At 49.2% G+C, this 26,560-nt stretch overlaps 1 protein-coding gene across 1 annotated transcript in view; it reads left to right on the forward strand.

Annotated features, from left to right (window-relative positions):
- The window catches only part of MAEL (maelstrom spermatogenic transposon silencer), a 1,196,692-nt gene that overhangs the window by 665,421 nt on the left and 504,711 nt on the right, over positions 1-26,560 (forward strand). Inside the window, exon 7 of the mRNA XM_086935541.1 lies at positions 20,163-20,217. Coding sequence (XP_086791667.1) covers positions 20,163-20,217 — 55 coding nt within the window. The remainder of the gene's footprint in view (positions 1-20,162; positions 20,218-26,560) is intronic.

Consider the following 26,560-nt stretch of genomic DNA (forward strand, 5'->3'; position numbering starts at 1 on the left):
GACCGGACAACGTGGCAAGCAACACAGAAGCAAAAGGCCCCCACGCAGATCTGGTGGATGCTGGGGGGCTGGACTTCGGTGCTCGTGCTGCTTGGGGTTGGGGCTTCTCTTACCCCAGTACACCCACTCGAGGGTCCCTCGGCGGTCGTGCTGGGTCAGTGTTGTGCAGGTTCTGATGATAGCCGGTTCCTCTGGTCTCGTCGCACCCACAGTTCTCAGCTGTGCTGTAGAGGCAGGTAGAGGTCAGAGATGGCAGGGAGTCCGGGTCTCGTCGTGCTGGTCGGTCTGTTCCGGAGGAAGGACGTGCAGCAAACCGCAAGATACTTAGTTGGTGCTTGCTGATGCAGGGTGACTACTCCTTAGTCACAAGGGAGAAATCTTGAGAAGAAGTCGAGAGTTCCTTTCGTAGAAAGTAGTTTCAGGATTCAAAGATGATCTAATTTGGGAAGGGGGGCCCGCTCCTACCTTTATTCTAAAGAAAGGGGCTGGCACGCGACTAGGTCCTGCCCATGAGTGGGACCAGGAGGGGGGTGGTTACACCCCTCTCCCTTGTCCGGACTTTCCCAGCTCAGGGGCTGGTGTGCCCCTGGAACTGGTTCAAACCGGCAGATGCATAGTGAGCACCGGGGTGCCACTTGCTGTCACCTTCCTATTCAGCCCTGCCTACCTAGGATACACAAAACCCTGTTTGGGATGGTGCTAGCACCGCCCCTGATAGGAAACCCTTTGTCCAAGCTCTCCTCGCTGGCAGCAGGAGGTCAGACTTGTCTGTGGTGGCAGCATCCATTTTGTGATGCTGAGGCTCGAGTTAACTTTAACCGGGGTTCACAGTTACATACATGTCGTGTCCCTCTAGGGTGGAATGCTAACCCCGTCGCCAGAATTGGCGAGGGGTTAGTATTCCAATTCGTATGACACCTTACTCGACATGTTTTGATAAAGAGATACCAGAGATAGCATATAACCGCGAGGATTATAATGCACTTAAGAGTATATGGTATGCGTTATCATGGAACAGCTATTAGGACTTGGTTCCGCAAGCTGCAGACGGGCTCAGCTCATGCCAGAGCACCATCTCACATAATTCCAAGCACTCTGCCTTAATGATTGTTAAGGCCTGCCATAGGAGTGACTGATAGGAATACATGTGTCTATTTTAGGGTTAGATATAGGGATAATATATCTAAAGCAAAGGGTGATTACACCACCTTGCCCCAGCTGTCGTGCAGCCAGTTGTCAGATTTGGATAGCCAGCCAGGGGTGGCATAATACATGCTGCAGCCCCTGGTAGGCCCTGGGTACACCTATGCCCTGGGTACCTAAGGTACACTGTACAAGGACTGATAAGGTGCCTCAGTATCCAATTAGATATGTACCTAAGGTACATGGAATCCATTTTACAGAGAGAGCAGTAGGCCTGGGGCCTTGAATTGCAGAGTCCCAGGTCAACTAAGTCGGAAAACCAGCAAAACACCAGGCAAAATGTTGGGGGTAACCATAGTCTGGTATCCACCCTCCTACAGATCCTCCTTGCACTAATGCTGTTGTGGTGAATTTAGCCCTGGTGGAGTGAGCTCGCAGATCTTCAAATGGCTGTTTTTTGGCTAGTGCACAGCTGATTCTGATACAGAGGACTATCCACCTTGACAGGGTGCTCTTACACAGCCTTCTTTATCTTTTGTCCCAGAGAAACCCACAAAAAGGGGCAGAGTGGAGGGAATTTGTTATTTAAAGCAAAGCTCCTCAACTTAATTTCAGAGAATTTAGGTACTATTTCTAAACTTGTGACGAACACTTTTGCAAACGTAAAGCAAAAACTAAAGGAAGCAGAGGTAAAGAGCACAACCTCTAATTGCTGAAAAAGCGATACTTTATCTTGAGGAAGATCTGTCTTTCAATGTTCCTTCATGTCCAATCACTGTCATTTAGGTAAGCTTCTTATTGTTGTGGACTGATGCACTATAATTGAGTATTAACCCACTGGGGTAGAATTGAACATATTTTATTGATTGGAATTTATGTGTAGATTACACTTGAAAACGGAAGAGTGAAAGCCCCGTTTTTTCAATGCGCATTATAGTATTTCTATTATGTCCAGGATTAACTTTTCAATGAAATGGCAACCCACTTGGGTAAAATGAAATGTAAATATCATTCTTATTTTCTTTATCATGCAAAATATTTCATTTATCTCGTGCATGGAATTGTGATCGTGCAAATAATAAACATGCCTTCATTAGATCGCACTGTATAGTATTTCTACTTTCTCCAGTATTGGGGTGTCTTTCATAGATTAACATGCCTGAATCATTCCCCGTCGCCTGAGTGGGATACCCACGGTACATATAAAAGCAACAATATACAATAATATCCTTAGAAAAACTTGGTAATAACCAACCAGGAAGTAAAGTAGCCCAAGCTACCATAGAAAAAACTTCCACTCATATGACTATCCTAGTCATTTTGTACAGTCCAAACTGCAGCCAATCAGGCGACAGCACCCACCAGAAAGTCCTCCCCAGAGGCTCAGGCTCTCAGATTTTCTACTGCACGTCGTGTGAAGGGAGTCTCCCTGAGCTCTGCTCAATTTTTTTCTTCAAAATTTCTACATTTTGCAAGTATTTTTACTTTTCTTGAAAGAAGTCTTTATTTTCAACACTGCTTCGCCTGTGGGAAGCTTTGCCCTTTTTCTAAGGATCCTCACGATACTCCTGTCTTTTTCTTTTATGAACTCAGGTGAGGAGTCGCAGGTTCTGTGGAACCCTTTTCTCAAAGGACCTTTGAGAACGGAGAGGCCCGCCTCCTCCTGTGGTTACAGGAGTTGTAGACTTTGACACCCCTGTCTCTGACAAGGAGTTTATGTTCTGGACGTGCTAAATCCTCTCTACGGGTGGGTGTGGAACTGAGATTCCTTCTTCTTGGCCTCCAAGGATGAAGTAGGATCCTCTGGATATTGTTCCCCCACTGAGTCTACTAGCCTCCACGCCTACGGTATCTGGTCTCTGGCGTTTTCAGACTTACTGCCACCTTTACACTATAGAAAGGTGCCAGTCCGTCGACTGGTTCGTCGACACACCCGTGGACGATGAAAGACTCCGTCGACCACGACGTTGAGTGTGACGATGAGTCTAAAGACCATCTTCGACTTATAAGTTGCCGTCGTCGACCTAGTCGTCGACTGTGTTCTCGTCGTAGACGGTGGCTCCGTCGACGACAGTGAGGACAGAGGCCCTCTCGTCGACGGTAGGCTCGTTGATAGTATAAGCCTCATTGACGGTGGCCTCTTCCTAGAAGGTGGCTCCGTCGACTAACAGGAAATAAGCCTCGTCGACAGTTGTTCTCATCGACGGTTGTTTTTGTCGACGGTTGGCCCATTGGCGACACAGCTTCGTCGACGGTGTACTTCGTCGATGGTGGGCTCGTCGACGGTCAGCTCCGTAGATTTTAACCTTCAGCAATTACTTCGACTATCAACTTTATCCAACAATGCTGTGTTGACCCAGATGGCCTCGTTTACGGTTGGCCTCATCGACGGTTGACCCAATCAACGGTTGGATTTGTCGACGGTTAACCCAGTTGGCAGTTGGCTTTATGCACAGTGCTCTTGTAGCCTATTAGTCGTAAACTGCTTTTCCGCTACATCAATGGTATGGCGTGAAGGCTCCTTACTCAGCGCCATAATATCTTGGACTGGCTAAAAACTTAGCCAGACTCTCAGCCTCTTGTTCCTTAAGACCTGAATTGTTTTTTCTGACGAGGTTGCCATGTCCTGTTCTATGGTGAAATTATACCCTCTTACACCTGAATTTCCATTACATTATCCTCCGGTGGATATTGGAGGATCTAACCTCATGGTGAGAGCGGCGACTAGCTTTCATCTTCCCCTCGTCACGAGGAAAGAAGCAGACCGTTTTTCTCTTTGATTTTTACAATTAACTATGTACACAAGTTCGTTCAGTTCCTGATAACATTTATATGACAAGAGGTCCTTGACTCTTTCTGAGACCAAGATCTGCGCTGGCGGTTGTGAGAAGGTGGCCTGATATGCAGTGCTCACTATTCTAGTGAACACTATGTATCAGTCCAGCAACCCTTATTGATGATTGGTTGTAAGTCAACCTTATAGACCAGCTATCCTAGTAGCGTGGATACGAGCAGTCTAAGGCTAAAGACTCGAGAGGGCGTGTTAAGCCAGCTGTTATACCACACATATACCCCTTGAACACCCAGTGAAAGGACACCACACAAGTGTTATGAAAATAAACAGTGTATTTATTAAAATCACAACAGCCCTGTACTCTTTATGAGGACAGGGTACTAAGCACAACACAAAACTCTTACGAAAATACTTAAGTTAGCACAGTATATACAAATGCCCGAGGGGCACGGAAAACCATATACTCTGAAAGTGGAATGCGAAATTACTAGCAGGTAAGTACAGTACTAATAGGCTTTGGAATCGCTAGGACTTGACTATAGAATCATTAGATTACTTCTAGGAGACCCAGGGGACTCGGGTGCAGAGTGTGCACTCTCACGCGTGATGCGGGACAAAGTCTATGGTAGCTAGATTTCACAGAGTTAGTGTTCTCGGGCGAACCCGACCTGGTAGGAGGAAAACGAAAGTGGATTCTGACCCTTGGATAGTGAGGCTATGCTGGGGCACCGAAATGCCGAAGTTACCTAGCCCAGGGGCTGCAGCTGCATAGGTCTCAAAAGACGTCGGGAATCCTCGTAGACGGAAGAAAGATGCTGGCAGGCGACCAGTGAAGAGAGTTCGAAGTGATCCAAGCCTGGATCTTGAAGACAGATGACACCTGAAAGCAGAGGGGACCAAGTTCAAGACTACTAGCCAGTAGTCAGGTGGCACCAGGAGGGCACCAGATGGTAGTCACCTCGACTAGGTGAGTGGGTGACGCTGTGCTCTGCAGATCTCACAGACCAGGAGGCGTTGTCGGCGACCAGGATGGAGGAGCGAGCTGCCCCACGATGGATGAAGCTGTCGGCGTCGCTGGACCCAGGATTGGGCAACAAAGCCTTGGCAAATTCAAGCCCACGCGGTGGACTCAAAATGGCGTCTGGAGTGGACCAGGAGGGTCCGGGGTGCTTCTCTTGAAGAAGGAAGCAAGGGCCAGTCTGGAGCAACCAGACCAGCAGCAGTGATGTCGTCGGGCGTCGTTCAGAAGACCACAAGCCAGCGGGCTAGTAGCCAAACAACACTGTGAGCAGCAAAAAGCAGAAGGGCCCCACGCAGATCGTGGAGATGCTGGAGGGCTGATCTTCGGTGCTGGAGCTGCTCAGGGTCGGGGCTTCTCGGACCCCAAAGCACTCACCAGAGGGATACTCGGCGGGCTTGTTGTGAAGAAGATGTGCAGTCTTGGCGATCGTCGGTCCCTCGAAGTCTCGTCGCACTCACGGTTCTCAGCTTGGCTGTAGAGGTGAGTAGAGGTCAGAGGTGCCAGGGAAGCCGGGTCTCGTCGAGCTGTGTCGTCGGATTCCTGAGGAAGGACTTGCAGCAGACCGCAGTGTTCTTGATGGTGCCTGCGGATGCAGGGTGACTACTCCTTAGCCACAAGGGTGAATCTTGAAGAAGAAATCTTGATGTCCTTTCGCAGAAAGTCGTGTCTTGATTCCAAAGATGATCTAATTTGAACAGGGGGCCCGCTCCTATCTTTATACTAAGAAAAGGGGCTGACCCGGTGACTAGGTTCTGCCTATGGGTGGGACTAGGAGGGGGGTGGTTACACCCCTCTCCCATGCCGGACTTTCCCCAGGCCAGGGGCTAGTGTGCCCCTGGAACTGGTTCTGACCGGCCTATGTGTAGTGAGCACCAGGGTGCCACTCAGCAGTCACCTTCCTGTAAAGCCCTGCCTACCCAGTATACACAAAACCCTGTCTAGGACGGTGCTAGCACCGCACTCGACAGGAAACCCTTTGTCCAGGCTCCCCTCGCTGGAAGGACTCCCAGCTGCAGGGGGTCAGACTCGTGTCTGTGGTGGCAGCATCCATTTTGTGGAGCTGAGGCTTCGTTTAACTTTAACCGGGGTTCACAGTTACATACATGTTGTGTCCCTCTAGAAGGGTGGAATGCTAACCCCGTCGCCAGAATTGGCGAGGGGTTAGTATTCCAATTCGTATGACACCTTACTCGACATGTTTTGATAAAGCAATACCAAAGATAGCATTTAACCCCGAGGATTATAATGCACTGAGTATATGGTATGCGTTATCATGGAACAGCTATTAGGACTTGGTTCCGCAAGCTGTAGACAGGCTCAGCTCATGCCAGAGCACCATCTCACACGATTCCAAGCACTCTGCCTTCAGGATTGTCAAGGCCTGCCATAGGAGTGACTGATAGGAATCTGTGTGTCCATTTTTAGGGTTAGATATAGGTATACTATATCTACAGCAAAGGGTGATTACACGACTTTGCCCCAGCTGTCATGCAGCCAGTTGTGTCAAATTTAGGAGGCCAGCCAGGGGTGGCATAATGCATGCTTCAGCCCCTGGTAGGCCCTGGGTACATATATGCCCTGAGTTACAGGGTCTGATAAGGTGGCCCAGTACCAATTGGTAAATGCACCTAGGGTACATGTTGTAATTTAGAGAGAGAAAAGCCAGGCTGTGGGTCTGATTGGCAGGCCCACAGCCAGAGAAAGTCGTAAACCAGTGAAACAAAAGCAAAAAATCTGGGTGATCATAGGATTGCAGACCCTACTCTCCTACAATATTCACACTTGACTTGAGAAGTACCTTGCTCCTCGGTGATTACAGTACTCTTGACAGCGGGGAAGACCAGCTTATTTTATGACAATCATCCAGACCTCAACACTGTTGGAGTTCCTTTTCACCAGGAAATTCTACTGAAGACAATTGTTGCAGACTCCTTCCTAATGTGAGGCCGAGTGCATATGCGCTATTTTAAAGTGCAGGTGACCTGGTTGCAGAAGAAAATGTCATATTTTAGAAATTTTGTAACTTGAATCAGTCCATCTACCTTTGAAATCCTGACTTCTCACAATCAAATCAAAATATTTGCTAGTTTAGAATATTAGAAAAGTGTATTTACTTGAATAAGTGGACAGTGGATCCATAGACCATTCCCAGGTAGCTCATTCAATCTGAAAATCACAGCTATACAACAAAACCTGGAAACGGTACTAAATGATAGTGCAGTACATTGTCTTCTGTGAGTAGAGTTTTTAACAGAAAAAAGTATTCGTGGATGTATAGAACACCAGATTAACAAGTGTTACCAACCAGAAAAGAAGCAAGTTTGCTCCTCTGAGCACAGTCTAGGGAAGTTTTTTTGTATTTTTTTTTTAACTTTCGTGATCTAGTAAGTCATCACGTTGACCTACGCATAGAATGATCACCCTGGGAGCTCTACGGTGGTCATGTTAATAGTGGTTAACTGCTCTTCACCTGTTGAAGCAACCACACAGGTGTCTGCCATGCAAACTGGATCTACGCACGTTTTGGGAACTGATCCTGCACCAAACCTCCCATTGGTTAACTTTATATCCGGCTGTTGAATGTGTACACTACGGCCACCTACATTTCTCAAGACTGATCCGACTTTCTAAAAGAAGCTTAACAGTCTATCCACCAGAGCTTCATGAAACATCACGTGGAAGAAATTCTACATCTAGAAGTACCTCAGTCCCACCAAGTGTCAAGAAGTGATACTCCCATATCCTCTAGTTAACAAAATTGGGGCTGCAGTGCAAGTAAATTTAGGTACACCTTACAACCATTAATGTTTACAGAAAATGCCCCTCAAAAACACCTTTCCACATTGTGACCAATCAATGGCATTAGTTTTTAGTTTATCTACAGCATCTGTCTAGGAAGGATTTAGGAATGTTTTTAGCCTATCTACAGCATCTGTCTAGGATGTATTCTTCCTAGTAGCTATTTTTTCAGCGTGCATTACTAATTGTCATGAGGGTGCGTCTAATCTTCCTTTCAAAGGATGCTTTGTTTCCTTTCAAAGGTAGTGTTTAGGTTCTGTAGTAGGGGATCTCTGTGTATAGTCATAATCTAGTGAATAGTCCCGCCCATGTGCGTGGACCCCGGCAATCAAAAATAATCTCTTAAGTTGTCAAAATAATGCAGAAACTGCAAAGACACTTAAGAGAGAATTTGAAGACAAATAATGCAGCCTATATCTACAGGCTACACTGTCCAGTACTTCAACTAGAAATTCCACCAAAAATCACCACACACAGCACAGCCTGCTAGTTTCTACCATAGAGAAACCTGCCTCCCCCAGTCAAAGACTCAGGAATGATAGAGAGGAAGGTAGGGACAGACAAGCCCCATAGGCTGCCATTATGTGGCTTAAATAGGATACTGTGCCTTTAAGAGAACTTTCCAGAACTTCTCCCAGTATCCCAGAATGAATAGCAGGTCCCTCTACTTTCAGTTCTTTTTTCCGGCTCCTGCTTACAGGACCCTGGCATTGAGCTCTCCCTTTTTCAAGGGTTTATTGGAATTGTTTTTGCACTTTTGAATTTTAAAAGTGTTGCAGTTTATTTCTTGGTGTTCTCTTCTCCCTTTTGTGCTGCTGTTTTAGGTGTTTTGGGGCTCCAAAATGCCTGGCCTTTTTGTGAAGTGCCCAGCATGTGAGAGGAAGAAGGCCAAGAGTGACCCCCATGAGGTCTGCATCGTGTGCCTTCCAGAGGATCATGTCCCTGAGGATTGTGTAATCTGCCAGCAGCTTTCTGCTCGGACCTTGAGGGACAGATTGAAGATCAGGCTAGCTGGCCTGGAGAATAGGCGTCTGCGGGCTGCAGGTGGGTCTGGGCAGCCTGGGAAGGTTCCCTCTGCCTCTGCTGAGGCCCCTGGGGGGCTCCCCGGGGGCAGGAAGTCCAGCAAACGGTCCCATTCTCCGTCGACGTCGATGGCATCGACGACGACGTCGAGAGGGATGACGGCGGCGTGCTCCCCTTCTCCCCGGGGCTCCGGGTCGAGACGGCGTGACGGCTCGACGGCGAAGGAGAAGCCGACGTCGAAGCCGCCGTCGACATCATCGTCTTCGTCGACGTCGAGATCTTCCTACCGACGCCGAAGGCAAAGTGACGTGTATCGGCGCTCGCCGTCGAAGCGGCACCGACGCTCACCGTCGAGGCGACACCATCGGTCGTCGTCGAGGCGACACCGTCGGTCGTCGTCGAGGCGACACCGCCGATCGACGTCGAGGGGCTCCTCGACGTCGGGATCATCAAGACGACGGCGACGCTCGTCGTCGAGGGCGGCCCGCCCGACGTAGAGAGGACGACGCGAGAAGTCGCGGAGGAGGAGATCGACGTCGAGGAGTCGGCGTTCGACGCCGAGGAGGAGAGGGTCGACGCCGAGGAGACGGCGTTCGACGCCGGAGTCCAGAAAGCATCATTCGACGCCGGAGAAGCGTCGCTCTGCGTCCAGCAGACAGCGGTCAGCGTCGAGGAGTAGGTCACCCTCTCCGAAACGGCACAAAAGGGACTCTAGTCCCAGGAGTCACGCTGCTTCCAGTGGAGGACGTAAGAGGAAGCGGTCGCCTGCTGATGGGGATGGCTCTCCGCGCCCTTCGCCTAAAGGGTCACCGGGCTCGGTGTACTCCGAAGTGTACACGCCATTTCGGCCCAGGACTCCGACTCCCCCCCCAACCCCCCCCCCCCCCCCCCCTCCCCCTGTGCCTAAGGAGGACCCTCCACCCAAACCTCCACTGCCTTCAGGAGATCCTCCCCCACCTCCGGTCCCTCCGCATGGGCCCACCCCGCAGCCAAAGGTTCCTCCGCCGAGGTCCACTTCCCTGCCGTCCCTGCCTGTTCCTCCTAAGGGGACTCCGAAACCGAAACCCCGGGAGGAACCGAAGAAGCCCCGTGAGGAACCACGGAAGACCCCTCCACGCAAACCGAAGGAGCGCCCACGAGCTGGCAGGTCTCGCTTTCGCTCTGGGCGGAAGGAGAGATCGCGGCGCAGATCATCCACGAGATCGAGACACCGCCATAGGAGGCGCCAATCTCGCTCACACACGAGGTCCTCTGGGACCAGGGATTATTCCCCTACCCTATCGGGGTCACCCGACACCAGAGTGTCCCCGATAGATGACCTGGTTGCTTTTCAGGACGTCCTGTTGAGGGGCGCGGCAAAGCTAGGCATATCCCTGACAGTGCCTACCCCAAAGACGTCGGTCATTTTCGAGACTCTACATCCGAAGCACCTGTCTCGTCCTCTCCTGCCCCTGGTAACGGGCCTGGAAGAACTGCCTATGGCTCTGTTTCTCACTCCGGCGGTGACGAGGGCGGCTCCGTCAAGATTGCTAAAGAAGTACCGGGCTCCCGACTCGGATCCGGCCTTTTTGAGAGCGGAGCCTCCGCCTGACTCAGTCATCGTCACGGCGGCCCGCAAGCAGCATGCCACCACTCCGTCCTCCACGGTTCCCCCGGACAAGGAGTCAAGGTGGATGGACTCGGCGGGGAGAAAAGTCTGTGGAACTTCCGCTACCTCCATGAAAGCGGCGAGTGCCACGGCTCTACTGGGACGATACGACCGCGCCCTCTGGGACTCCCTCGAACGCTTTGCGGAGCATTTGCCTCGGGAGCAGCGTGAAGACTTCATGGAAGTCCTGAGTGAGGGGATGCTGGTGGCCAACCAGATAATCGGCGCGGCTGCGGACTCTTCTCTGTTGGCGGCTCACGGATTTTGCCACGGAATCAACCAACGGCGCCACGCATGGCTACGGCTTACGTCCCTGAAACCGGACGCACAGCAGAGGGTGGCCAATCTGCCGTTCACCGATGAGACCCTCTTCGGGAAGCATGCGGATGATGAAATGGCCCGCATGAAGGCGGAGGCCGAAACGCTGACGGCTGTGGGCCTGGAGAAGCCCAAAGAGACCAAGAAGCAGTACCGCCCCTTCCAACGGCGGTTCGGCGGACAAGGCCGAGGACGAGGACAGGCTTCGGGGCACTCGCAACAGCAGCAGCCGTTCCGTAAGCCTTTCCAGAAGCGGCAGAAGGGCAGGGGAGGCCAGCAGTCGGCTCCAGCGCCCAAGGGCCAGGCGGGGTCTAGGCCCTAGGAACTTACTTCCCCCGGATCCGTTACCCATTCCGGTAGGGGGAAGCATCCAACTTTTTCTGGCAGAGTGGAGAAAAATTACTCAGGACAAGTGGGTGCTGAATATTGTTTGCAATGGATACAGTCTTCGGTTCACCGGCCCTCCTCCAGCGATTCCCCGGTCAGCTCGCAGTTTCAGCTGCGCGAGCTTCAGGCGGAAGCGGACGTCCTGTTGAGGAAAAGGGCGATAGAAGACGTACCTCGGTCTCAGAGGAAGAGGTCTGTACTCCCGGTTCTTTCTGGTTCGCAAGAAGGACGAGAACGAGTTCAGGCCCATTCTGGATTTGCGACAAGCAAACAAATGGATTCGCAGAGAAAAGTTCCGCATGCTGTCGTTGCATCAGATTTACCCTCAGTTGCAACAGGGAGACTGGCTTTGCGCTATAGACCTACAGGATGCTTACTTCCATGTGCCCATTGCACACAAACACAGGAAGTTCCTGCGGTTCCAAGTCGGCACCAATCACTATCAATACACAGTACTCCCATTCGGACTGAAGTCTGCGCCGAGAACGTTCTCGAAGTGCATGGCGGTGGTAGCAGCGCACCTGAGGAAGAACAAGGTGTTCGTCTACCCTTACTTGGACGATTGGTTGATCAAGGCAGCCTCCTTCTCGGAAGCGCGAGCACACTTCCAGAAGACGTGCGTTCTCCTGAACAAGCTGGGGCTACACATAAACATGGCCAAGTCTGTCCCGACTCCGGTCCAACGCATACAGTACTTGGGAGCCTCCATCAATACGCTGTCAGCAAGCGTGTCTCCTTCGGAAGAGCGACGATTATCACTCCTTCGGAAGGCTCAGGCTCTTATGACGACTCCATCTACAACAGTGAGGACGGTGTCTTCTCTACTGGGATCGATGGCCTCTTGTATCTTCCTGACGCCACACGCACATCTGCACATGAGACCGTTGCAGGAGTGCTTGGAGGACCAGTGGGATCAGAGGAAAGGATCTTGGGACGACAAGTTTCGACTGTCGCTGCATGCTCTTCAGTCTCTGAAGTGGTGGTGTTCGGCGGAGAATCTCCTCAGAGGGGTTCCCTTTCACAAGGACATTCCCACGCAGACTGTCGTGACGGATGCGTCTCTTCTGGGATGGGGAGCGCACTCCGGGACTCTACAGATTCAAGGCACGTGGTCACCGATGGAGGCCACGTATCACATCAATTTCCTGGAACTCAGGGCTGTTCACTTGGCGCTGAAGGCCTTTCTTCCGTCCTTCCAGACCAACTCTCTGCTTGTACAGACGGACAATACCACCACGATGTATTACCTCAACAAGCAGGGTGGCTCGAGATCGCGCACTCTGTCGCAGGAGGCGCAGACGATCTGGCACTGGCTCCTGGCCAGAGGACTGACGATAACGGCCACCCATCTACCAGGTGTGCACAATGTTCAGGCAGACGCACTGAGCAGACAGCTGCAGGAAAACCACGAATGGGTCATAAACGACGAAGTACTAGGAGAAGTCTTCGCAAGGTGGGGAACTCCAGACGTAGATTTGTTCGCCACCGCCGAAAACAGCAAGTGCAGAGGCTTCGCCTCCAGATACTTCCAACAAGGGACTCTGGGGAATGCGTTATGGATCAACTGGACGAACAGCTTTCTGTACGCCTTTCCTCCCATTCCCCTGATTCCGGCGGTGCTCATCAAGCTGGCCCGGTCCAGAGCTCGGATGATACTCATCGCCCCGGAGTGGCCCAGGCAGTGGTGGTTCACGGACCTACTTCACCGGTCTCTCCTTCCTCACATTCGGTTGCCGTGCAGGCCGGACCTTCTCACGAAGTTCGGGGGACGGATGTTACACCCCAACCTCTCGTCTTTGAGTTTGGCGGCATGGCTCCTGAGATAGTGCAATATGGCCATCTGAATCTGCCCGATGATTGCATGGACATACTGAAGGAGTCTAAGAGACCTTCCACTCGGACTTCATATGCTTACAAGTGGAAGAGGTTTTGTATCTGGTGCCAGTCTAAGAACCATGATCCTACGACCTGCAAGGAAGATGTCATCCTTCCTTACCTTTTACATTTGGCGCAGTCTGGCCTTAATGTCCATTCCATTAAGGTACATCTTGCTGCATTGACTGCCTACAGGAAATGCCCTTCACAGACTTCCTTTTTCCAGATCCCTGTGATCAAAAACTTTCTGGAAGGTTTGAAGAAAGTATTCCCTCCTGTCAGGCTTCCCTCGCCTTCATGGGAATTGAATGTGGTGCTGTCCAGATTGATGAAGGAGCCTTTTGAACCTATTCATAAGGCTTCGTTGCAGCACCTGTCCTGGAAGGCGGCGTTCCTCGTGGCCATTACATCGGCCCGCAGGGTGAGTGAAATTCAGGCGTTGTGTTGTAATGAACCTTATACTGTATTTCATGCTGCTAAGGTTGTTATGCGTACTCACCCTAAATTTCTTCCCAAGGTTATTTCTGATTTTCATGTCAACCAGACTATAACTTTACCTACGTTTTTTCAGAACCCTTCATCCCCAGCGGAGAGGTCTCTCCATTCCCTGGGAGTTAGGAGGGTGTTGAAATTTTATCTGGATAAAACCAAGGATATTCGTAAGTCTGACCAGTTGTTCATCAATTATGGGTCGGTCAGGACGGGTCTTGCGACCTCGAAGCAGTCCATCTCTAGGTGGATTGTGTCCTGCATACAATTGTGTTACCAAAAGGCTAATAAGATCTTAGGAGGTAAGCCTAAGGCTCATTCCACCAGGGGCAAAGCTGCCACGACGGCTCTGCTCCGTAACGTGCCGATTGCTGAAATCTGCAAGGCAGCCACTTGGAAGTCGGTTCATACCTTTGCTAAGCATTACTGCCTGGACACTGACGCCAGGGCAGACGCTCAGGTTGGGCAGGCTTCGCTGCGGAATTTGTTCGCACAGTAGTGGCGTTATGTATTTATTCTCCACCGCCGCTTTGGTGTGGGGATGGGCTTGCCATTCTATTCACTAGATTATGACTATACACAGAGATCCCCTACTACAGAAGGAGTAGTTTCTGTCCTGTAACTCCAGTTCTGTAGTAGGGGTATCTCTGTTATAGTCATAAGCGCCCGCCCTCCTCCCCGGTGGAGATTTTCATTATGTAAAGAATGCGACAGGTCTGGCGTGCTTCGCCTTCAAAAAGAACTGAAAGTAGAGGGACCTGCTATGCATTCTGGGATACTGGGAGAAGTTCTGGAAAGTTCTCTTAAAGGCACAGTATCCTATTTAAGCCACATAATGGCAGCCTATGGGGCTTGTCTGTCCCTACCTTCCTCTCTATCATTCCTGAGTCTTTGACTGGGGGAGGCAGGTTTCTCTATGGTAGAAACTAGCAGGCTGTGCTGTGTGTGGTGATTTTTGGTGGAATTTCTAGTTGAAGTACTGGACAGTGTAGCCTGTGGATATAGGCTGCATTATTTGTCTTTAAATTCTCTCTTAAGTGTCTTTGCAGTTTCTGCATTATTTTGACAACTTAAGAGATTATTTTTGATTGCCGGGGTCCACGCACATGGGCGGTGAGGAAATATAAATTTTATGGTCAAATTGTGTTCCCTAGCGCGTACCCCACCGTCTCCATGTACCAGCTTAAAGTGCATGTAACTTCCCTCCTGTGCCAGCTATGAAGACGCAAATACATTTGCGTCCAACGTTAACATGTCCTCTTTCAGACCCACCCTGAATGGGTTGAATAGTCCGTTCCTAAGTATGCTATGCCAACGTCTTTTTGTAGTACACTTTACACGTTTTTCCAGCTATGGCAAAGTAGGCCCTGAATTTCTGCCATCGAGCCTTTTTCTGGCTTCTGACTCTGAAATCCTCAGCCCAGGCTGCCTCTGTACCCGTGAACTCTGACTTCCTCCCAGCGCGGCCTACCGCGTTTACCTCAGCCTGCTGCCTGCCAAGACTGACTACAACCTTCGAATTATCTGTTCCGCTCCTCGAAAATACATTCCTGCCTACTAGTTCAAGTAAACATTCCCCAGCTGCAGAGCCAAAGGGCCGGCCTGTCTCCATGCAAGTAATTCATAGCCTCTGTTACCATGCTCCCCTGGAAGGCCCATGCCCCCACGCTTCTCATACAGACACTCAGGCGCTTATACACGCATTCATAGTCATTATAGAATAGCTTCTGCCCCAGAGACCTTTTCCGTTCAGATAATATGGTTCCCAAACATCAGATATCAGATATGATAGAAGTACAAGTTGATCTGACATGCCAGACTCCTGTCTCTTTCCGTCAGTGTAAATGTCAAGCCCCCTGCACCCTCCAGTTTCACGTCAATCACACGTCATGCAGCTGCGCGCGCATCCAAGCTTCCGATTTCTGCTGACATTGCAACATTTCTGTTTAGTGCCACCCCTTTGTGACACCTACCTGTGACGTTTCTAGCACACACCTCTAGTTCACGCCTAGTCCACGCCTTCTGATTACGTACTAGTAACATGTGGATACTGTTATCTTGTCTTCTCTCAGCTGTTACGCCTACTATATTGCTTTTTATGGTGTAAATTAAGTATATAAGCTATGTATTGTCAATAAAATATGGCTCTATCCCTTCTTCCACCCCTGTGGTGGGAAGAACATGATATCCAGGTCTTGACCATTCCTTTTTAAGGAATAAAACCCCTAAGAACTCTAACACCACGGACTCTGTTTTTTTCTTTCCGATTTGAGTTATTATTGATTAAGTACTTTCCTGCATAGAAATTAAGACGGTAAATTATATATTTACAACAGCGGGACTATTCACTAGATTATGACTATAACAGAGATACCCCTACTATAGAACTGGAGTTACAGGACAGAAACTACTCCTTCTATATTAACATATCCATTTCATTGCCAGCCATCTAGCAGAACTCTGCATTCAGCAGATAGGCCACTACATTCACTAGTGTTGGAATTTTGCCTTGAGAAAACTTGATAATATTTGTCAGCTGTGGGCCAGTTTGAACCGATTTAGCAGCATCTCATGATTCTGGTTGATGTCTTGTTCTGATATTTTGTTGGTCTCTTTACCCTTAAAGATGACCACAGAATTAGACCATCTCCAGGATTTCTTGGTCTGGTTCAACTACCTAGGTTGCTATGGAGCATGGCTGTGGTTGCTAAACCCGACATTGTGCAATGGTTTGATAGTGTTTAGGATTATACATACATATTGTTTTTTTTTGTATTTTGTGATTTCATGTATGGAGTTGTAGGCTCTGGTGGTGGAAAATGGACTTGATTTTATAGAGCAAGTACGCTTTTGGAATTGGTCTGCTCATATTTGCTTGTGTAAGGTAAGGGAACGACGGTGGCAGTGTCTCCCGACCCCGCTTGGCGCCAGTATGGTATTGTGGATATTATTGCAAACCTTAAATGTTACTCTTTTAAAATTGATTACTAATTTTAATTCACTCGCGCTGTGTAAAAATTGACTACGATTTTTAATCCACTCGCGCTCTATTGAAATTGATAAATAATTTTAAACCACTCACCCACCGTGTACCCACGCTCATTCCCGGAGCTGCCGGGGGCATTGGGGCTCATTTCCGAAGTCTGTACTCGGTGTTTCAGCCTGCCCGCGCCGGTCCGACTAGTTATGCAATACCGTAGAGTGGAGGGCGGGACAGGTAAGAGCCAGACACGCCCAGACAGTCGAGCGGTTAGCGCTCTAGCCTTACAGCTCAAAGGTCTATTTAGCCTCTCGTCGGCACTAGCGTGCAGCGGTTGCGCCCAGTGGGGCGCCTAAGCTTGCCCCTAAGACGAGCCAAAGACCAGCCCGTCTGCGCCCATCCGCGACTGGACGGGGCCAGGGGCTATGGGGGCCACATCTGCAAATCTGGGAGCTCCCTCTACCAGTCGGATATCCTATTCCCCTCAGCCACTCACAAAATTACGGGAGAAACTGTTACAGGGATGTATAGGCGGAGAAAATGTTCTTCTAGAAGGGCCTTTTTCCTGCCGCCATTGCCGAACCCAGTTTAACACGCTTAAGGAGGAAGGTATCCTTACTGGTCGCATTGATAGGTACCACCCTAACCCTATCAGTAATGAAAATGATAATGCTTCTTTAGGGAACAAGAATCTGCTCTGTAACGTTAGATCATTATCGAAACACACAACCGAGGTATGGGATCTAATCTCTTCGAAAGAACCAGATTTGTGCTTCCTTACTACAACATGGCTAAAACCCCACTCAGTTCCTGCCATAACTTTAGGAATCCCGACTGGGTACAAAATAGTTAGATTAGATCGCCCCACCAAGATTGCGGGAGGGTTTGCGGTGTTCACAAACAGGAAATTGATATTTCCATATTAGAGGAACTAATCACACCAGAACTAGAATTGCTGATCTTTAAAATTAGCTTCACACCCAAGGGAAGCCGAATGGGAGCTTTGGTGTACCGCCCTCCTGGACCGTGCACAAACTTCTCTAACATACTGTTTGAAACACTTGCCTCATATATGAATAATGACAGTGACTTTTTACTTGTGGGGGATTTTAATGTGCACATTGAATTAGGAGATTGCAGTGAGGCACAATCTTTACTGACAGACCTATCCCTACTGGGCTTAATACAAAGAAATTGCAGGCCCACACATCAGGCAGGTCACACCCTGGATTTGATCCTATCCAATTCTCCTTTGGTCACTTGCCTTCCCCCAATGCAAGTAAATTGGACTGACCATTTTATCATTGAATTTCATACTCCCCACATTAAACCCACCCCCTCAGGCCCGGTCCCTTTGCCCAGCAAACTAAGACAGTGGCACAAAATTAATCCAGTTTCATTCAAAGAAAGGCTTGTAGAACCCGCTATCACTCCTTTAGAGAATATCGAAACAGCTCTAAAGATATTCGAAGGGGTCACTATGGCAGCTATAAATGATATAGCCCCTCTGAAACTGTTCAAACCACGCCCACCCCATAAACAAGAAGTCTGGTTTTCAGAGCATTTAAGGACACTGAAACAAGCCGCCAGAAAACTTGAAAAGAGGTGGAGAACGTCCCATTTGGCGGATGACCAGCACCGCTACTGGGACTCCCTATCAATTTATCACAAAGCCATTTGCACAGCACGCAAAACACACATCGCGTCCCAAATCACAACTGCAGGAAATTCTCCTAGGGTTTTGTACCGAATCCTACAATCTTTTGTCAAACCTGTAGCGTGTGAAAGTTCTGAGTTTACATCACAGCAGCTATGTGATGAAATTTCCCAGTTCTTCACTAATAAAATAGACACAATTTATGAGAAAATTGTTAATTCCAATACGGCATTTAGTACAGACAAATTACTCCCTCAGATTAAGGATGAACCTAATTCTATCACCCACACCCTTGACATGTTCCCCCCCTATCACTGCAGTGGAAGTTCTATCTTTAACCTCACAGATAAAGAGTGGAAGTCCGTATGACACGATTCCAGCTAGAATAATGCCCATGCTTGCTGAAGAATTATACCCTGTGATCCATAGGCTTGTGAATCTCTCACTAAGCTCAGGTGACCTCCCCAGGGGATGGAAACGGGCCTTGGTAAGACCGATCAGGAAAAATACCGCCATACCATGGACCGAACTATCCAATCTTAGGCCCATATGCCTGCTACCATTCTTAGGGAAACTGACTGAAAAACATGTCAATCGTCATATGTCAAACTACATTGAACATGCAGGGGGGTTGGACTATTCTCAATCAGGGTTCAGGCCAAAGCACAGCACGGAGTCAAACCTTCTGTCAGTCACAGACGACTTGCATATGTATCAGGACAAGGGCTACGTCGTGATCCTGCTACTATTAGATCTGTCGGCAGCGTTCGACACCGTGTCACATACCATCTTGACTGACCGGTTGGCGAACATTGGACTAAAGGACAAAGCCCTTATATGGCTAAGGGGGTTCTTATCCAATCGCACCCAGAGTGTCACCATGGGTGCATATCGCTCAGTGGAGGTAGAGATTTCGAAAGGGGTGCCACAGGGCTCTTGTTTGAGCCCAACCCTCTTTAACATCTACATGGCACCCCTGGCAAGAGTGATGTGCACGTATGGCTTCATACCAGTGTGATATGCGGATGACACGCAGCTCCTCTTTCCTTTCAAAACTCTCTCCACTGAAGTAAAGAACTCCTTCTCATTAGGCATGAAGGCTGTAGCACAATGGATGTTCTCTAACTGCCTTCAGTGCAATGTCAGCGAAACAGAATGCTGTTCGGGTAGGCTAAAATGCTATGGACTCCTGATTGGTGGCCACACGACCTGGGAGCAGTTCCTGAACCAAAGAAGGTCATTAAAAATCTGGGGATCCGTTTACATCAAGAACTTTCGCTGAAACAGCACAGCAACTATGTCATAAGCTCATGTTTCCACACTATCAGCCTGTTGCACAAAGTTTTTCCCCTGCTCCCAGATTCCTTCAGGAGAACTCTGGTACAGGCTCTTGTTCTAAGTCTGATCGACTACTGTAACGGCTTGCTACCCTCTGCAAACGAGGGAGTGCTGGCCAAGCTCAAAATAATCCAGAACACGGCGGGCCGCCTGGTCCTGAATGTCCCTCCGAGAACCGCGTCCAAACCTTTTCTGGACCAATTACACTGGCTCTCAATCCGGCAGAGATACATAAAAGCTTAAACGGACAAGGGCTCATCTACCTGGAAAACAAATTCATTCCATATGTCCCTACCCGATCTCTCAGATCCAGCAGCCACCTTCTCTTTGTGGTGCCCCGTGCAAGAAAGGCCAGACACGGAGGCAAAGCTCTATCTGTAACTGGACCATCACTGTGAACAAGCTCCCTCTGTCTCAAAGACAATGTTCAGAACATCTAAAATTTAGAAGGCAGCTCAAAACACTGCTGTTTAGAAAACAGATCTAGATCCATCTGATGCTACTTTTGCTGTCTTTGTTTCCTTGCTCCCAGGCGCAGAGATACTCCTTCGGGAGTTTATTCAAGCGCGTTACAAACCCGCAAATAAATAAATAAAAAGAAGATATGTTGCTAATTTCCAGGCAAAGTACTTTGTCTGAGCTGCTGGGAAATATGATTAAACATTCATTTGTTTGTGTCTTATCTTTCAGTCTACTGAATGGAATCGTGTGAACTGGTGCTTGAATTGGCTTGCTGCACAAGCAGGTAAGATTGTGGATGTATATAACCTGCATGTTTTTAAAAGAGCACACATTAAAAGTAGCTGAATATTCTAATGTTATTGATAGAAAGTTAGTAAACTGTTGATCCAAACTGTAACCTTAGGCTAAAAATAAAGTAATGTAGGCAAGTAGATTAGTTTTCAATACCTTCCAGTAATATTCTGTTGCTCTTCTTGCCCCAGTGTATGAGAGAGATGATTTTTCATCTAAAATAAATTGTTCAAGAATGTCTTGTGACCATGTATTCTAAACTCACAATGCATCAGCACGCAGCCTCCATCTTAGATTTTTTTCCACCTTTTGATTTGAAATTGAAGTTTGGTGCTCCACCTATGAGGCTGTGAGACAGGACACACGGGTTCAAATCTCCAAAGTGTAGGCGGAACGGAACCAAAGAGCATCAACAAGTATATATGATACATAGACTACTGTTGTGTCAACATAAATCTACCCTTTGCTTCCAGGTGGAATGAGGGACTCTGAGTTCAGTTGGTGATGAAAAACATGCCTTTTTGATTTGTCTGGAGTGTTACACGAAGTTGGCACAATCTAAACACCATTGTATACATAATCTGTGCCTCATTTGAGATCACAACAAAGAATGCAGCAGAGCGTTTCAGTATTTAAAATGTAAACAAACAATCCAAACCGGTCATGATGGTAGGTGGGCACATTACCTCTGCCATTGAGAAAAAGACTTAACTGGGAGTGCTTCATGGAAATTTGAGAAGCTTGAGGGTGATGTTGATGAGGAATCCGTATCCTTGGTTTAGCGGACCCAGAGAAGAAAGACCTTTTCAGATATCAAGGTTAAGATAAATTTCGTCCAGCCCTGAAGCTAAAACCCTGAGATACGGAGCACTCTTCAAGACTCATGCCGCCTCGACTTCCAAGTCTTGAAGGTAACATGGCTAATATCAAGTTGACTCCATCTCGACTCTGTTCACTGGGAGAAGAGTAGGGCGGTTGAAACATAGCCTTGACACTGGAGGAGGTCCGGCACCGAAAGCCTTTGTCAAAGCTGAAAGTTGATCGCCGTCAAAAATAAACCTACTAAGTCCTGCTCTTCTGTGTTCTCTTCTTGAGTAAAGTAAGTATCCAACCCTCTTGGAGATTTTACCCAAAAGATTAGATGAAGTGCTCCAAAGACACAGAACATTTGATCATAGATTACTCTACTTACTTTCCTATGGCAAAGGGATAGTCTAAGTTCACCACAAAACTCATTTAGATCAACCCAGTCTTTGTTACATAGACCTCTAAAATTTCCTTTGAAGTTCAAAGGTATGCCAAGCCAATTAAAAGACACTTGATCTCCAAAGCGGGAAAAAGGTCCTGAGGAAAACAAGCAGCAAACAAGTGTGAGAAGTTGGCCTGATATATAATGTTCACTTATTCTAGTGAGCACTTTGTATCAGTCCAAACAATCCTTATTGATGATTGGTTGTAAGTCAACCTTATAGACCAGCTATCCTAGTAGCATGGATACGAGCAGTCTTCGGGCTAAACTCTAGAGGGCGTGTTAAGCCAGCTGTTATATCATCACATATACCCCTTGAACACCAAGTGAAAGGACACGACACAAGTGCTATGAAAATAAACAGTGTATTTATTTAGATCACAACAGCCCTGTACTCTTTATGAGGACAGGGTACTAAGCACACAACAAAACTCTTACGAAAATACTATAAGTTGCTCAATTTACACAAATGCCCGAGGGGCACGGAAAACCATATACTACAAAAGTGGAATGCGAAATTACTAGCAGGTAAGTACTAATCTCATAGGGTTTGGAATCGCTAGGACTGGCCTACTGAACCTTCAGATTACTAGCAGGAGGCCTAGGGATCTCGGGTGCAGAGTGTGCACTCTCACGCGGGATGCGGGACAAAGTCTATGGAGGCTAGTAAAAGCAAAAGTTAGTGTTCTCGGTCGAACTCGACTAGGTAGGTCAAAAACGAAAGTGAATCTAGGCACTTAGAGAGTTGTTCTACGCTGGAGCACCGGGGTACTCGGTTTACCTAGCCCAGGGGCTGCGGCTGCATAGGGTTCAAGTGTCGTCGGAAACCCTCGTTGACGAACCAGGAGCCTGAAAGAAGTTGTTGCTGGCAGGCGACCAGTGAAGAAGTTCGAAGTGATCCAAGCCTGGATCGGAGATGGAAGACACCTGTAAGCAGAGGGGACCAAGTTCTGAATCACTAGCCAGTGATTAGATGGGTACCAGGATGGCACCGGATGGAGTCACCTCGACCAGGTGAGTGGGCGACGCTGGGCTCTGCAGTCTCACGGACCAGGAGGCGTTGTCGGCGACCAGGATGGAGGTGCGAGCTGTCCCACGATGGTTGCTACTGTCGACGTCGCTGGACCCAGGAATGGCGTCTGGAGTGGACCAGGAGGGTCCGGGGGGCTCCTCTTTTGGAGGGGAGCAAGGGCCAGTCTGGAGCAACCAGACCAGCCGTGTTGATGTCGTTGTTCATCGTCGAGAAGGCCACAAGCCAGCGGCTAGTAGCCAGACAACGCGGTGAGCAGCAAAAAGCAGAAGGGCCCCACGCAGATCTGGTGGATGCTGGACGGCTGAACTTTGGTGCTGGAGCTGCTCAGGGTTGGGGCTTCTCTGACCCCAAAGCACTCCCTCGAGGATCCCTCCGCGGTCTTGCTGGATAGAAGTTGTGCAGTTCTGATGATGGCCGGTCCCTCAAGGTCTCGTCGCACCTACGGTTCTCAGCTTAGCTGTAGAGGTAGGTAGAGGTTAGAGGTGCCAGGGAAGCCGGGTCTCGTCGTGCTGGTCGGTCTGATTCCGGAAGAAGGACGTGCAGCAAACCGCAGTGTTCTTAGATGGTGCCTGCGGGTGCAGGGTGACTACTCCTTAGTCACAAGGGAGAAATCTTAGGAAGAAGTCTTGAGTTCCTTTCGTAGAAAGTAGTTTCAGGATTCAAAGATGATCTAATTTGGTAGGGGGCCCGCTCCTATCTTTATACTAGGAAAAAGGGCTGGCACGTGACTAGGTCCTGCCCATGGGTGGGACCAGGAAGGGGGGTGGTTACACCCCTCTCCCATGCCGGACTTTCCCCAGGTCAGGGGCTGGTGTGCCCCTGGAACTGATTCTAGCCGGCAGATGCATAGTGAGCACCGGGGTGCCACTTGCAGTCACCTTCCTCTAAAGCCCTGCCTACCCAGGATACACAAAACCCTTTCTGGGATGGTGCTAGCACCGTCCCCGACAGGAAACACTTTGTCCAAGCTCCCCTCGCTGGAAGGACTCCCAGCTGCAGGGGGTCAGACTTGTGTCTGTGGTGGCAGCATTCATTTTGTGATGCTGAGGCTCGAGTTAACTTTAACCGGGGTTCACAGTTACATACATGTCGTGTCCCTCTAGACGGGTGGAATGCTAACCCCGTCGCCAGAATTGGCGAGGGGTTAGTATTCCAATTTGTATGACACCTTACTCGACATGTTTTGATAAAGCGATACCAGAGATAGCATATAACCGCGAGGATTATAATGCACTTAAGAGTATATGGTATACGTTATCATGGAACAGCTATTAGGACTTGGTTCCGCAAGCCGCAAACGGGCTCAGCTCATGCCAGAGCACCATCTCACATGATTCCAAGCACTCTGCCTTCAGGATTGTCAAGGCCTGCCATAGGAGTGACTGATAGGAATCTGTGTGTCCATTTTAGGGTTAGATATAGGTATACTATATCTAAAGCAAAGGGTGTTTACACCACCTTGCCCCAGCTGTCGTGCAGCCAGTTGTGTCAGATTTAGATGGCCAGCCAGGGGTGGCATAATACTGGCTGCAGCCCCTGGTAGGCCCTGGGTACACCTATGCTCTGAGTTATAGGGTCTGATAAGGTGGCCGAGTACCAATTGGTTATGTACCTAAGGTACAGGGAATCCATTTTACAGAGAGAGCAGTAGGCCTGGGGCCCTGAATAGCAGGGTCCCAGGTCAACTAAGTCGGAAAACCAGCAAAACACCAGGCAAAAAGTTGGGGGCAACCATAGTCAGGTATCCACCTTCCTACAACAAGGGAAAAAAAACCTTCAAAGAGATGCGTCTGTGCTGCATCTCAAAACATTAAGATCACACATCTTCAGCCACATCCCCCATCGGAGCAGATTCCTTACTCTTCATCTACCCCTTTACATACCGACAAAGAATATTAACAAGGCCTGTCATATGACGAAGTTGGTTCCATGCAGATATTAATTGTGGGGTAGGTACAATATGGGATCTGACCCAGAAGAACCACTTGACTAGTACTTCATTAAGCCATCACCACCCAAGGAGACTCCCCCCTACCATGATGTTGTTTCTTTGCAGCTATTTAGAAAGAGGTGACAATGGCCATAGAATAGGAAGAGGACCATTTCCTCAATGAAACACAGCCATTAGCAGTTCAATACCTGGCTCTTAAAACTACCCCAGTAAATCAGAAAACTCTAGTGACGACACATTGCATTATTCCTCAATTTGATCACAAATATAAAGCAGGCTCCGCAAGACTTTCGATATATCAAGCGCTGTGTGCCACCAGACTTAATTGTCCATAGCGTTTGGAAAAGAACACTCATGCAAGGTACCATGGAGGTTCTGACCCTGTGTGAGAAAGACTATCGTATTGATGGAGCTGGCAAAGGAGTGGCCATAGGCGATGCTACTAAATGGTGCATCGCCAATTCCTACGCTTTGCTCAGTAGTCCTAATTGCTTCCTCTTGCTAAGAAATGGAGTACCGCCAACATCTTCCAGATCAGTAAAGGAAAACGCGGAGATTGCAGCAGAGTGTGATATGGTTCGAGGCATGTGGGCTGCTGAATTCATATCTGTGCATAGATCGCCGCCTAGTGTTGGGTCCGGATGATTGCACATTGTTGTCCTGGAAGAGTCTTAGAAGTATCACGAGATAGGTGGCTCCTCTCCTGGACTACAGTGTGCATGGGCATCGACTCCATCCCCAGATTGTTTTTTTCCGCCATTGGGTTCGGATGTCTTTGGTTCCCTCTTGTTGGAATCGATAGAAAAACTTTCCTTGAGACCTAAAGGTCTTTAGTTTTACGTCGGTATTGTCTTGCGTTCGGCTTAGCAGCTTCTACTTCGGCTCCGAGCCGAGTTCTGTACTTCCGCGTGCTTTCGGCGTGGAAGGCCTTGTCGACGCTCCAGACTCATCGACCATCCACCATGGACCGAAGTCCATTCAAAAGATGTCCGGTCTGTAACTCCAAGTACCCTCACATCGATGTCCACCCGGTGTGCAACAAGTGTCTGTCGCCGGACCACGATGAGGCCAAGTGTATTGCCTGTTCGTGATTCAGGTCCAAGAAGACACTCAAGCTCCGTCGAGCTGCGTTCCTGGAGGCCCAGCAATCTGCACCGGCGCCTACGGACATTTTCGATGCTGGGGAGGTCGAGGATGAAGATATCCAGAACGTCTCAGAATCAAACCCCGCGTCGGACGTCGAAGAAGACTGAGGCTGAGGCCGAAGCTTTCGAAAGCGAAGAAGTCGTCAAGGAGGTAGGAGACGACGACGGGGCCCTCTGGGCCATGGAGGATAGCTCGGATGAGGAGCTTCCTCAGACTGACTCTGGGGCCGTGCCAATCTATAAGGCCCAGGTCGAGGGATCGCCTTCGGGCCTTACCCAAGACCTTGATATGAGTTCCTCGGCACCGCCTTCGGGCCCGGCCACGGACATTGTTACTGAGTCACTCCCGGTGAAGACGAAACCGAAAGTGAAATCTACGGTATCGACGCCAGATACTGCGCAGTTGCAGATATCGAAACCGAAAGTGCACATCGCATTGGTCGGATCGAAGTCTTCGGAGGCCTCGGCGCCGAAGAAACCTAAAATGGCCGTCGAGCCGAAGGGCCAAGTCAAGGTTGCCGACCCTAAGGCTACTACGTCGAAGACTAAGGGGAAGGTGTTCGACACAGGCGCATCGGCGCCGAAGACGGTAGACGCCGGCAAGGGTCGGGTCGAGCACAAGAAGGCTGTCGACGAACCCAAGAAGTCTCTCGGCGACCCAAAGAAGCGGCTCGATGACCTGAAGGTCCTCTCTGCCCCGCTTCCACACGACAAGACCAAGGGTGCTGCGCCACGTGAGTCGACTCCGAAAGTGGCCTTGAAGGACTCGACTCCGAAACCGTCCTCGATGGACTCCATTGAACCGGCACGTCCATCTGCCGCGTTCACGAAAATGGTCGCGGAGTCCCTGCAGCGCATTAAGGACGGCGCCGTGGCAGTCGAGCCGAAGGACCCTCCGCCTGCCAAGTCACAGGAAAAGCCGGCTAAGGCGTCCACGCCGATCCTCTTTACCTTGCC

Source organism: Lissotriton vulgaris, chromosome 8 (genome assembly GCF_964263255.1).
Source record: "Lissotriton vulgaris chromosome 8, aLisVul1.2, whole genome shotgun sequence".
Classification (NCBI taxonomy): Eukaryota; Metazoa; Chordata; class Amphibia; order Caudata; family Salamandridae; genus Lissotriton; species Lissotriton vulgaris.